At 46.0% G+C, this 14,944-nt stretch overlaps 1 protein-coding gene across 1 annotated transcript in view; it reads left to right on the forward strand.

Annotated features, from left to right (window-relative positions):
- The window catches only part of LOC108546051 (uncharacterized), a 536,976-nt gene that overhangs the window by 39,086 nt on the left and 482,946 nt on the right, over positions 1-14,944 (forward strand). Inside the window, exon 2 of the mRNA XM_017897970.1 lies at positions 10,374-11,237. Within this exon, the coding sequence (XP_017753459.1) occupies positions 10,374-11,237 (864 nt within the window). The remainder of the gene's footprint in view (positions 1-10,373; positions 11,238-14,944) is intronic.

Here is a 14,944-nt window from a genome sequence, read left to right on the forward strand (position 1 = left end):
GAGCGACGGGAGCGCGTCCAATCTTCGCGCAGGCGCACACGTGCAAAGGCTCTTGATAAATTCCCCGGGTTTACGAGCCTCGGTAAATACAGCAGGGGGGACGTGGCAATCCGCTTGGTCTAATGGTATTGTCAATACATTTTTTACGAGCCACTACGCCCACTTTTATGAGAACAAATAGCATCGGAATGCTCGCGATGCCTTGGAGCCAAAGAGTCTGTTCTCCTTGAATGTCGTCTGTGATTTTTCTCCATGATTCAACAATCGTTTGTCCATTTTCTGAATAAAGAGAGAGCGAGATCGTGGGTTCCGCTAACCACCCTGGGAACCGTCCTTCTCGAATCGTAAATTTAGAGGCGAATGTTTGAACAGAACGTTTCGAGGAATTTGTTTCGTTAGCGTTCCCAGGGCCCGGAGTTATTGGGAATCTCCGTTTAGTCGTTGGTCAAGTATTCGTTAATCCCTGACACCGTTGAAGGATTTTTTCTTGACACCATCTGTCATTTAGGAATCATTTTTTGACAACATTTCTTGAATTTTCAGTAAGAATTTAATATTAATTAATATTAATTTTACGTTATTATATCTTGACATTTTAGGCGTGATCTTGCTATTTCAAATTTAATATATTAATCAAAATAATCGATATTTAGCATCGAGAAGTTAAAAGGAAAACCAAATAAGGAATTTCATATAAAAAATTTAAAAATTATATATACACCTTGTCGAAATATTTATCTAACCCAAACCCCCAGAAGTCGACTCGTCACACGCCATCAAGTTTCTCCCCCACCCTCCGTCCCCGGAAAGCTGCATCGTTCATAGCGCTGACAAGACACGTTTCACGATTCTCCAGCCGTGGCTGGTCGATAAAGTATCTTATTCTAAAGCACGGCGAAATTCCCTCGGCGACGATACGTCTACGAGAGGATCGAGGGCAGTGCCTCTGCCGGCTGTCTATCGCGGCGAGGGTGGGGCTGCAATCGATTCCGCGCCCCGACCAGAGTCGCTTCGAGGACCGACACCCGCGTGGCATAGGGCTCTGTCTCTCACCGGAAGCCGCTTTGTGCACTCCGAGGCCCGCCCTGTCTCCTTTCCTGCGACACACCTTGGACCCACCGAGCTACCCGCACGCGACAACCCCATCTTCCGCCCTCGTGCGGAGACTGCAGATGCGACTTCCGTTCTCGTGAAGAGTGTGGGATAGTCCGGAAATCGGTTTGATGGGACTCCGTCGGTGGGTACATAGCAGCGTGGATTCGTTTCCGGGCGTTCCAGAACGTTTCCCAAAAGTGCTCTGTCAGTCCTCTGAGTCTTACATAGGGGGTAGTTCCACTGTGGTATCACGTGGCTTTGTGGGATCGCTATTAAGGGAGATATACGATGTTTTGTGGTTCCTGGGTGTTACCTGTGAGTATCCTAATGGTCTTGTGGCAGCATCATTCTTTACCTCGTCACCAGATGCATTCTAGGTTGAAAGAGGTTTGCAAAGTCTTTGGTAAACCCCCCGGCTTCCTATATATAGAACTTCTAGACTTTCTAATTGTATCTCCGTTTGAGGTATGGGCCAGTCTTACTGAGGAATCCACTAGTAGGCCCAGGACGAAACACATCCCTTTTTCTGGGAGTTCATCACTAATAATAGTTAGTCACTGGTAGAGGATCCCCATAGTCGTCTTGCTATGATAGGTAGCAAGGAGAAGGGATGTAAGGAAGGGATGCATTTCATCCTGGGCCTGCTAGTGGACTCGCCAGTAAGGATTTTTAGCAGGCCCTGTCTCTTAGATGAGGGATATTTAGGTAGGATAGGAACTTGTATTTATGGAAGTCGAGGGTTCACCGAGGACTTGCGAGAAACCTCGAACCTTTGTTATCCATCTAGCGGCGAGAGTGTGAACTATGGTCGCTACTGCTTGAGCCACTCCATTAGCAGGTCCCAAATGAAATACATCCCCTCCTCTTCTTCTCCTTTCCTTCTCTTTCACACTTACTCTTCGTTCAGAAGAGCTATTTTAATCGTCTTTAGAATTGTGGAGAAGAGTGTCAGGTGATTGGATATTTGGAAATTAGCTTTGACGATCTTCTTCGTCGTGCATGAGGGTAGTGTTAATTTGCCACTGATATCTCGCTTTACTGACGAGTTCATTAGCTGATCCCCTTCTTTCCCTCCCCTCTCCTCATCTTTCATACTTACTCTTCGCTCTGAAGAGGGGTTTTAGATGCTTTTGGATTCGTGGAGAGGGTTGTTAGGTAATTAGATACCTGGAATATCCGTTTGCTGAGTTTCCTTCATCGTGTATGAGGGTGGTTTGAACCTGTTTCTGCGGTTCTAGGTGTTTTTGGGTTTGCGGAGAGGGTTGTTAGGTGATTGGTCTGCAGGTTCCCCGAAAAGGAAGGGAAGTTTGGCCCTCGTCCAATGGAGTTACCATTATAACAGGCAGCGAACTGAGCGAAATTTCATTCACGGACCACGTACCGGTCATCGTGCACGTTACGGTAGTAACGAGTGTACGTGATCACCATGACACACCGGAATCGGATAAATCGTGACTAAGAGTCTGATTTATTTTCCATGCGAAATCCGTGCTGGGAAACGCTTGAATTATTTGCACCTATGTGGGTGTGTAGCTCCGTGTATATTAAGGATTTCCAACAATGGCATCGTGTGTTCAATTTTTACTCCTTGCATCCGGCTGACTTGAGAATTAGGTTCATTCATGTACATTAAAATTTAATTAATTCAGCTTAAAATACTTCCATAATCATCGGTACAATTTTCACCCTTATCAAATAGCAACACCTTTGCAAATTAATAAAAAATTAAATTCTTAAATTGAATTCGTGATTGCGTTGTATCTAATTAATTTTTTAATTACTGTATACAGTAGCTCGGTTAATTCAACCCCAATTTTCACGCTTATCGAATAGCAACATCCTTCCAAATTAATAGAAAATTGAATTATTAAATTGAATTCGTGATTACGTTTTGTCTAATTTATTTTTTAATTACTATATACAGTAGCTCAATTAATTATTAATTAATTCAACCCATAATAAATATAATTTCTTCAACCCTCGTTGAATCGTAACACAAGTATATTGCACTTTTCGATCAATCTTCTAATTTTGAAAGCTTTTAAAAAATCTACATTTTCCCACCAAAACCGCAGCACACTAGAATGCACTCACCTCACGACCCTAACTCAACCCCATTTTATTCCTCTTCCTACCTACCAGTCTCTTCATGAGAATTTTCTCTCGTTCAAGTTGACTGACGTGTCGTTAAATCTGACAAAGTTGGCAAGAAGTTTCGAAACCACGAGACGAATCTGGAAGGCGGAACGAAAGCGCTGGCGACAGATCAGGGGCCACCCGCGCGGCCTGTTTTCTTCTTAGCCAAAATTTCTCTCCTCCGCGGAGCCTCGAGCAAAGAGACGTGGCTCGCGAATCTCTCTATATTTCGCCTTAGCTGACCCCGATTGTGTCTCGATAACCTTATTTCACGATGATCGACGGTGCAGGGACGTGAATGGTCTCGGGTGAAATTCAAGCTCGAATTTCACGGGGTTTCACGCTCGAGTTGCCAGACAGTCCCGATCGTCGGGCATTAAGATCAACGCGGACACAATTCCGTCGAAAATTCTGGTTAAAACATTGTCGAGACGATCGACTGTTAATCGACGATTCATGAGTTCGTACGGCGGCTTGGACCGCGCGCCATTTTGTTGCCGCGGCTCGCGACGCCCAAGATGGACGCCGCGATCGCAGAGATTGAGGTTAGGTTCCGCGGAACTACCAATTTTAGAATGAAACGATCGATGGAAGTGTATTGATCAGATTATTTTGCAAAATCTGAGATAGAATTGTATTGAATATTCGATTCTTTGATAATTTTGTATTTCATTTAGATCTCTTCTTATTCCACGAAAATACTGTTGAATTAAATTTCCGAATTTTCTGTGACATCGAAAATGTTGAATTTGGTATACTTTTCATGTCAAGATTCGAGCTTCTAACAGCGAGTCCTGGAATTATTTTGCCATTCATCTGCTCTCACAGAATCAGTTCGTTCACCTATCCCGTTCCACGGACCAGTTCCCGATTTCGTTTCACGAGCTCCCTCCAGAATCGCAATTTGCCCCATTGACAATTTTACTCGTTACGCATTCCGCGGCTTGCTTTCCCTTTCGCTCAGAGGCAAAACTCGCAGTGGATGTTGTAAATCATAATCCAACGGGACACGAAAGAAAAGACACAGAATCGACTGGAAACTGAGGAAACCGAGGCACCGCTTCCGTGAAATTAGAGATTTAAGGCTGGAGGATTTTTGTTGGAAAGGGTGTTTTTCCGGCGGGTTATCGTGAGGCTGTTCGTGGAAGGATTACGGACTAGTTGAATAGACCATCGATCGTTGTTGAGAGTTTTACGAGGCTCGTAGAGCCGGTTATTTAGCAGATAAATAAACGTGTCAATTATATTCGCAGATAAACTTACGTAAGCTTCGAAATGAGCTTTATTGTAACACGATGGATCTTGAGATGTGAATGATACAGGTAGGATATATGGGGTATTATGAATATTGCATGTAGGGATAATTATTATGAAGGATATTAGAATTTGCAACGAATATTGCAGGAAAATGCATGTGTTGTGATAAATATGTCTGTTTATCTTTAATTAACTGCAGTGTGAGTGAAAAGAAAGAAAAGTGTACAATATATACTTGTATATAGTAATATTCTTTAGAATATAATATTATTATTAAAATGTTATAATTGGAAAAGAATTCAACGATATATACGGTAGTTATAGTATATTTATTACAAGGATGTTGCATTGGTTGCATTGGTTAATTAAAAAAATAAGAAGTTGCGTGGAGAGTATGTTGCACTGAACTCACTAGCGCCACCATGCACCGTATCTCCAACGAACGTACTCTAAGTTGTATTATTCTCTAATTTTATTGATATCATCTAGACTTCAACAATATATACAGTATTTATAATATATTTATTACAAGCATGTTGCATTGGTTAATTAAAGAATAAGAAGTTGCCTGGAGAGTATGTTGCACTGAACTCACTAGCGCCACCGTGCACCATATCTCCAACGGACGTACTCTAAGTTATATTATTTTCTAGTTTTATTGATATTATCTAGACATAATTCTATGTAAGCTGAAAGATTTCAAACTTTTGTTAGCTAGAATAATTCCTGATTTCTGACTTTTCCAAATAGTTGATGATCAATGACTATATGGATTATGCTAAATACTTCAATAATATCCCAAATAAAACAGTCTCTGACTTGACCGTCTCCCTCGCAATGATAAAATCGACGATTCTAAAAATACCAGAGACAAACTCGAGGACAGGAGCCAAACAATGGCGAATTATCCGAGGCCCAGGCCACGTGGATCGCGTTGGCAAGTCTCGTTCTGCCCTGGAGGAAGAGGTTTCTTCATACGTCGCAGGCCTCGCGTGATTTACGAACAAGTCGTCCGCTCCTCTCCGTTTCCTAATGCAATCCATTCCGCTTCGCCGGCCTCTGGGCGACAGATAGGGTACCGATGTATAAATTACTCTCGGGCCAATTAACATTGTCGCCTCGCGAGGAACGGACTTTGAGTTCCATCGCCGGGGCCATGATTAATTGAGACCTTCTTCAGCGACTCTACGTGGCGTTATCTGGAAACTCCACGGCTACTCGCGAGAAACCGTTGCACCTCGAGGAATTAATTCCGAGCTGGCTAGTTTTTCGTTGTTTGTTCACTGGACGTTGCCACTCGTCACAGTTGGCTTACCGTTTCGAGAAGCCTTCTCCTCAGCCAGGAAGCGAGAAAGCTTTGGCCCCGTTGAATGGACGAGCTTTTGACAGGGGATGATAGGAATAGGTTAGGTTAGGTTTGTGCGACTTTCGGGTGCGATAACTTTGAGGAATTCAGTAACCTTGTGTCATATTTGTATTTTCATTCAGAATGTAGAAAAGCATTCGTTGATGCGGAAAAGAAAAGCGTAACTATTTCCACTTCTAGAGACATGGTGGGTGCCCAGTCAATGGGGGCCTAGTTTATGTCTTTTCGACCAGGGTTCCATGACTCGTGAACACGCAGAGCTTTTCCAAGACAAGACACCGTGTCTTCTGTACCAGGACTCGCTTAAATGAAACTCTTCTATTAGCACGAAATAGTGCCTTGATTTCTTAAATATCCACAACATCCCTTCAAGGATCTAATTATCATGAGCAATTTAACAAAATTACAGAGAAGTCAAATTGTTTCCAAGTCTATAGAAAAATAAGATGTACTACTTGTATATCGTCACTAGATCGTTTTTGTTTGACGACGATTAGTGACGTACAGTTCTTTGAGGAGATTGTGTTTGCCTAGACATAGCTGCATAACTGATTCTTCATAAGACAGATAAAACTATGAATTTTAATAGTCACGTTAAACCCCCGTTACCTGTCCAGTTTCGTATTTCAATCCGCGCGACGCGGGACTTAAATCTTCAAAACACATTGGTCGACGAGACACGCGTATTTACCTCGCAGGTTCAGGAAGCACAGAGCCTCCACGTCGAGCTTATCCCAGGCGACACGGTGAAAAGATGATGCCGGTGTACGCAACACCGGCAGCTTCTCTCGGCGTGCGCGATTACACGATATTTCATTGTCTCGTCGAGCATTGTTGCGCAATTATCCACGGTCGTACACCCTTTTAGCGAGAGTGGTTGCGTAACGCCGTGCACGGTTACCGGGTATAGCCATTTATAAACCCCCAGTTGCGGTCGCATTGACGATCGGTAACTTCTCGTTACCGCGACTACCGCCGGTCTACGAGCGGCCATTTCTTAACGGGTTTCCGTACACAGCAGCGGTGCCTGCACTTGTGTCGCGTACACGCGCGTCTCCCAGCCACGGTTCCGGCGGAGAGGTGATTTAGCGGCGCCGCGACGTGGTCGTGTAGCGTACTGCCGTGGATCGCGTCGATTTCACGTGTCACGGGCTGTATTATCGGCCTCGGAAGGAAGGCATGCCGTAAGCGATCCAGCACCGACGCTCGTTACTCTGCAGCGAGCCAAGGGTGACGTTTTAATCGAAGTTGTCAGTAGTTCGACGGCGAGACGGTAGTTTCGGGAAAGGGGAAAGCGTTCCGCGGAGTACGCCGATGGAGCCGCGGCGCGCCGCGCACGCGCGGAGGGAGAGCTGCGCGCACACGGTGCGCGGTGTGTCAGTGACGCGTACTCCGCCGACGGGACATGTCTCATGCGCAGGTTGCACGCGTTATATCACGTACTATGGGGCGGAGAAGGAAGATTCCGCGTCTTTTCTTCGCGCGAGATCGAAAGCGTTAAATGTCTACCACCTGCAGCTTCGACTAATGGGATAAACAGGGAGTATAAAATCGCGGGTAGAGAATGGGAGATGAAACGGAGGATCGAACAATTCGATCGGGAAGTCGGGTCGCGAGGCGCTTAGGGAGAAAGGGTATTCAACTGCATCGTAATCGTTCTCTTCTCACAATGAACAACTGGCAGGACCGTTTAATATTCCTTAGCGATTTTTCCGAGCCAGGCACGTCGGGGCAAGGAGGACGATGCTCGAACTGAACTTTCCCTCTTGATGGGTTCGGCGAAGAAGGGAACCGACCGAGAAGACACGCGCTTTGAATGAGCTGCTCGCCTCGAAAGATTAGCTTCGACTCGCTCCCACGCCTCATCTCGCTATCGCGTCATCGCGGAGATTCAATCTCTCCGCTTCCAGACTCCTCGAACGATAAAAGCAGCTGGGCCCGCTGTCGATCCGCGCTCGCTGGGCCCCGCTCGCCGTGAAAACATGCAAACTCTGTTAGCTAGACTTATTAAGGAAGAGATATTCGCCGCTCGTTTCCGCGTTTACATCGAGTACCGCGCGCTTCCCGCGGACCGGCAGAATTCATGTCCTCGCGGACGAGCTTATCGATTCAGTCGCAGAGGGCGCTTAAATCAGGCGAAATATGAACGGAACCGGGAGATAAACACCTGATCTATTCGCGCCGCGTCGGTGAGCGATGATGACGTTAAATGCGATACTCGGGCCCTCGTTTTTCAGCTTCCTTGCAGCGTGCGGGTAAGACGACCGAGGGTCGTCTTTCGACTGCAAAGGGTTAACAATCGGAATTAACTCCTTCGCCTAGAATATCGTGCGAGACTCGTGGTAAGGTAATCGGGTCGAACATGAGTATCACGTGTGAGAGACGTGAGTTGTAGATATGACATAAATCGGTGCCGATTCTTAACAGCTTGATTCACGACCTTGCTATATCGTAGCCCAGACTATACTTGATTCGCAAAAGGGTGAATTTGACGTGCAAAACCTGTGAACCTCTTTCCGAAAACTACATTTCCCCAAAAGTTGGCAGGAACCGAACGGTATATCACGTCCCGTAAGCGCATCGATAAGCAGCGCGATCCCTGAGAGCGAGGGATGAGGTTTCACGGGACGATCCGGCCGAGGCGTAATCTGTTGCTCGCGTGCGAAGAGGACGGTGAACCAGCGCGGTCCCGGGATGCACGGGTTCGTAAGTCAGCGCCGCGTGACTCACGTTCACGTAGGATCCCGGGGTTCGTTGTATTTCAGAAAGCAGGAAAGCAGGAAGTCGGCGCGCATTATGAAATCGGAGATATTACGCGAGGAAGTTGTATTCACCGTGATCTTATGGGCACGGTCCGGCAAAGGTGGTGCTGAAGCGTAGCGTAAAATATCATCGTTATGCACCGCTCGAGGTTAATATTAGCCGCGGCGGCGCCGTCCGCGATATTTACTATAAGCCCCATTGTTTTATGCGGCGCTGAACGCCGTCGGACAGCCGCTGATACAGTTGTACGCTCGGCGCACCTCCGCGCCGGCTACCTACTGCGGAACTCCGCTCTTGCGAAATGCAATTGAATGACCGCTCGCCGCCACGCTCTTTGCGCTCGCCTTCCATCCGCCTCGCCTTTTTAACGCCGGCCCAGCTCCCGATTTTCCCATCGTAGATCAACGCGGAATTAATCCGCTCCTGGCCGCTTGCGAAACGCCTCCGCGTCCCGCCGATCCTACGCGACTCTTTGCCTTGTCTCCGTCGTTTCGCCGAGAAAATCCCGGTTGGAGGTACGCAACGGTCGTTACTTATGAGCTAAGTGACCTAGGAGTAATAGTCACGAGTGGAGAATGTGATGACATCGTTCTGAATCGAGGACTATCGGAGAGTGATTGATAATTGATCCTTCGAACGATCGAAGCGTGGAGAGCTTTCAGAGAAACGCGACGGTGCGCTCGGAGGCTCGAGCGTAACTCAGTCGCGCCATCTGGTGCGTACTGGCGGAACCACAGCCGAGCGCCACCGCGCGATACTCGTGCATAAGGTTTTAGGAGACATCGATCGTCTCGCGAGAGTACCTGCGAACTTTGCTACGCGAGATGATCGATTGCTCGGAGAGTTCATCCCTGATGGCTAGGTTAGCCTGACAAATGTGTCCATTTAGACAAGCAAAGTAACAAAAGTCGAAGTCGTAAGAGCTCTAAGAGATAGAAACTTGGGTAATCAGCTTAGTGGATCAAGACACTAAATCAGGTCTTCCGTTTCCTAGCCCACCACTCTAATCTAAGCAGATTCTTTCCCTGCACTCAATATCCCAAATAGCTGCTTCCAGCGACTTAGCAGTCTCGACAAATAGGAATCCACTCCGGGAAATTGTAGGCAATCATAAGCCAAAGGAATGGAGAGATTTATCATCTCGGAAGGCATATTTCAAACCCGATTTTTCCTCGTTCTTCCATTCAACCTAACCTCCCTAGTCTGTTGAAGGGGTGGCGTGGGTACAATGAACGAGGACTATGTTGGCGTCGAATATTTGGTTTTATTATCATGCCTATTCTGATGGAACCGATTCGGCGTAATACCCACTGCGATTGTTCTGGGTTGATTTTTCTGTATAGTCCTCTTTCTGACGCCCTCTTTTGGGGTAAACCATTTTTGCCTCTCCTAGGGGATGAAAGACTCAATTTTCAAATGCGTAATGAAAATTTGTGCAGGTGTTATAAAGGGCCTTGTGGTTGCTATGATACTACCGGTTGATATGGTACTGATGGCCACTTTGCTATGATAGGTAGCAGAGGTAAAAGGACGCAAGGAAGGGATGCGTTTAGTCCTGGGCCTGCTAGTGGACTCATCAGTATGGCTTTCTAGCAGGCCCTGTTTTAGATGGGGGATACCAGAATAGGAACTTGTATTTATGGGAGTCCAGTAGAATCTCACCGAGGACTTGCGAAAAACATCGAACCTCCATTTTCTATCTAGCGATGAGGGTGTGAACGTTGGTCGCTACATTTATAATTTTCTGTTGTCACAGGTAATACCGGCCGAGCGTCGAGGGCCAGAAAGAGAAGAGACCTGGACCCTAGCCCCGGACCACCATGACCCATGCTCGTTCTTCGACGACATCTCGGATATCAAACAGTCGAAACCAGTCCACGATGCAGACAGCGTGCAATCTCGGATCACGGTGGACGAATCGAGCGAGGTCCCCGAGTCTGGGACCCTGCCCCGAAGCCAGGAGACCAGGAAGAGCAAGACGAAGAAGGTGAAGAGCTACCTGAGGAAGTGCAAGGGTGCTCTCTCCAAGAGCGACGAGGCTTCCTCCGACAAGAAGCGCCATGAGCACTGCACTTCTTGGTACCTGGACGAGTCTCACCAAGAGGACATGGAAGTCCTTTTTCAGAAACAGTCTGAGTTTCTAGACGAAAGGATCGTGGAGGCCGAAGAGGCCTCCATCTTGATCCCGGATGAGACTTCGGAGGACATAGCAAACCTCCCAGGCGACCCTCCAACGAACCTTGCGAAGGACGATGGTGATCAAACAGGGTACGAAATTCTCTCGAAACTAGCCGAGGATGACCAAAGAGGTGACCTAAGAAGAAGTCGGACGTCCCTGTATGAGGATGCCAGAGACTCCATGAACGACAGAGACTGCGCAGTGGAGGAGACCAGCTGCGCGGCCATTAAGCCGGAGAGGAACGACGCTGTCTCTCTAGAGACGCTGACCACGGAGGACACGAATCTGAACAAGTGCGACTCGAACGACACTCTGATAGCGGAAGTGGTGGTGACCGGTGCCGATGGTCCGCCCCTGGTCGACGTGGATGAGGGAAAGGAGGAAGAGACGCGCGACCAGGAGTTGGACGGCGAAACACTGCGGGCTTTGTCGCTGGTCGGGGTGAGTAGAGCATTGGATTATACTCTTTGTTTACTCGTTCGTGCCGTGGTCGTTGGACAAACACAGGAATCACTCATAACGCGAGATTTCGCCCGATACCGGGGCCGATAGCATCGATTCGAGACGGCCGTATCGGGTCTAACGGTACTGACGGTCCGATGCACGGAAAAGGAGCGTGCAGCGCCCATTTGAATACAAACCGCAAACGGCTGCGCGCGCACACTCTCGCTCGCGTGCAGAGCGGCAGAGCAAATTGCAACACACAGAGAGGCGGCCGCGAGTCGGCCCCTGCGCCCGGTAATTTATGCCCCCGCTCTTAATGCACTTGTACCGATGATTAAAACGTAATTTCCACGGATACGGGTAAACGTGCACGGCCTTTTTCACCCGGTTCATGATTTACGACGCCCAGTAGAACCATAGCCCCGTGATTTACGTCGGGCCACTGTTGTCGTGGGATACACGTGTTGCGCGATTGTACGCCGCTTCGGCTCGACTCGGGTGTCTTCGTGCCTCGTCGGCTAGACTCGGCCGACGCTGCGTACCGTCGGGCGGACTCGGGCTGCCGAGTGCGTGCTAACGAAATTCGGCGGTTAGACGAACGGGGTGATCGGAATCATGTGTGTCGTTTGCAACTTGAAATGTGAGTTATCAGTTGAATGTGCAATGTGAATTGTGATATTCGAGTCGATTAACGCTGGAACTGCAGATTCGTAACGTATAATTAAATATTACCGTATGCAGTTGATCTTGTGTAATAGAAATGAGACGAGGGTCAGGATAGAGAGGTTAACGTTGTCGAAAGCAACTGCTCGTATTTATTGATAGAGAATGTCAGATATTTGATTAGTTTAGTAGTTTTCGTGTTACAAAATTGAAGTATATATATGGATATTGCTATAAAGTCAACGGATGGCTCTGATTAATTTCGATATTCCAATCTCAGTAATACTCGTATTTCGTTTTCGGTTACTCGGAAGGAACCGTTTCGTTAGTTCACCGCGTCAACAATAGGTGTCGCTAGTTACATTAAGCGGGAGATTAGAACTGCCTAACAGCTATCTATATCGTGTCTATCGTGTTTGACGTGTAGTAAGAATAGAAGGAAAAGAACAAAATTTGAATAATTTTATTATTATTATTAATAATATAATTAAAATTATATTATTACTAACAATATAAGTACAGAGAAAGGATAAAAATTTTGTGTACACTGATTTTATATTATATAGGTATATTGACGTATTCTTACCTTTCGCGTCTTAAAACGGATTTACAATTGTCGATTCATCCATAGTGAACGTGAAGGATGAACTGCGAAGTATTTACTAGTATTTACTGGTTGAATTTATTTTGCTGGTTCTCAAAATGTCAACGACTGGTATAACGAATGTCGGTTTATTATCTCAACGACTGTTCACTTGTTACTATGACAAGCTTATATTTGTCACTGTCGCTTTATTATGATATCGAATCGTCCGTTCGATTCATGGGAAGTAGACTGTCTCTCCTTTATATTCCACCCCACGTTCAATTATATTTGATTGACATTAAGTTTCAATAATTATTATTCATCCAATTCCTTAGAAAAAATATCAAACCTAAACCCATGAATCTCTTTCCAAAATGACTCAAAAAGATTCACGGTCCTCAAAAATTCAAAAACTCCCAATTTTTCAAATTTAAAAATTATATTTCAACCCATCCCTAATTATTCTCCTATCATTAAGTCGCAATAATTATTATTCACGCGATTCTTCAAACCAAGCCTCACGAAACCTTTTCCAAAATGGTACACGAACACGTATTTCGAATTTTGAAATTCCAGCCCCAATTACTCGCCTGTCATTAAGTCGCATGTTCGCGATAATTCCAGCAACAATTATTATCCGTGCAATTTCTCAGGGCAAGATATCTCGCTGTCCGTATTTCGCCCGAAAACCCACGGGACTTCCTCGAGAACGATACGAGGAGACTTACACCTCGTTATCGTCGAATTTACAAGTATCACGCGATCCTTGTCTCTCCACGTGAAATTCGCGTAGGCGTAACGCGACGGAGATCGCCGTGAATTTGTCTCGGTTTATCGATCGTGGCTTATCGATGACAGTCGGCGCGGCTACATGACTTGGCGGGATTCGAGCTCATACGGCGCTGGTGCGCCCGAGTCAGACGACGCTTGACAAACGGCGACGCCAGGCGTTCCGCGACGCCTGTGCCGAAAGGCGCGGTGCGCCGCATTCCCCGTTGCAGTAATGTCGCGCGCCACATGCTGTGCTCGTGGATATGGGAAAGCGATCGCAACGTGCGCAGCAGAACACGCGTCTTGCACGCCAGCAGACGCCATGTAACTACTGTAACCGAAATAACTATAGTAATCGAAGCTTGGACCAAGTTTCCCTATTTTCTGTAATTCTCCTGCTTTTCCAATTTAGGATATTAACTATCTTTTCTTGGTCATTGTGTCTTCCTCAAAATTCCAAGTTTTACTTGAAATTCTATAGTATCCAAGCCACGTAATCGATTTCTCGTGTAATTGTTATTAACGATGAGAGTTGACTGATAAGATCGTGAGAAGATTGATTGCAGGATCTGTTTCGTCTTTTTGACTTGGACTCTGTTTTCTGGACACCTTGTATGTAGGATCGGTGTGCGTGTAAAAATGGATTAAACGTTTGCTGCGTATATTGGAGATGGAATAAAGATTAGCCTAGTAGATGTGAAGTTGGATTGATGATGTGACTAGCTAGTTCTGACATGATCTGATCCGATTTTATCTGATCTGTGCTTGCTCGCAGATTGTCTCGACGAATATTTCTGCGACGTTGTTTGAGAAACATGGAAACTTACTTGAGAACCACTGATGGGAGTATTGGATCGCGGCAGAAATTTTCTAGGTTAGTATGGAAGATAGTCACAGGTGTCTGTTCAACGTTTGGGTATGAGTAGTGAAGGCATTAATCTCCCAATTCTCGTAAGCATCGTTACAAGTTGCTTTTGAACTCTAGCCTAGTCTAGTCTACTCTAGGAACTCGAGGAATCTTGTTTAAGAAACCCTACAATTAAAAAATGGCGACTGCTCGACACCTCAGTATAGGTAGCCTATCCCTCAGTCGTCTAAAGCCTATAGCAATCTTAGAGATTCGTCCAACAGTTAAAAATATCATGGATAATGATTGCTGAAAACATAGGAAACACTTCCTAAACTCAGTTTTTCGTAATTTTTCCACGAGAAAAATTCCAATCCTTATAGAAAATACAAAGGAAGCAGAAATTTTCTAAATTAGGGATTGATGATAGCCACAGGTGACTGTCCAACGTTTGGCTATGTGCAACCAAGGTATTAGTCTCCCAATTCTCATGAGTACCTTTACAAATTCCTTTTGAACTCTAGCCTAGTCTAGTGTCCTCTAAAAATTCAAAAAATCTCGTTCGAGAAACTCTAGAATTAAAAAATGGTGACTGTTTGACACATTCTTGACTGTCAATACAGGTAGCCGATCCCTCAGTCTTCTAAAGCGCGTAGCAATCATAGAGATTCGTCCAATAGCTGAGGAAATGACAGAGAATGATTGGCAAAAACGTAGGGAACGCTTTCTTTCTAAACTCTGGTCAGAATTTTTCCCGAAGAAAGATTCCAACCCTCCCAGACAATACGCGTCATTTTAAAAGCCACGTCGCTTTCACCCAGGAAACAATCACCATCG

The sequence above is a fragment of the Eufriesea mexicana genome, unplaced genomic scaffold, assembly GCF_001483705.2.
Source record: "Eufriesea mexicana isolate 0111107269 unplaced genomic scaffold, ASM148370v2 scaffold571, whole genome shotgun sequence".
Taxonomy (NCBI): domain Eukaryota; kingdom Metazoa; phylum Arthropoda; class Insecta; order Hymenoptera; family Apidae; genus Eufriesea; species Eufriesea mexicana.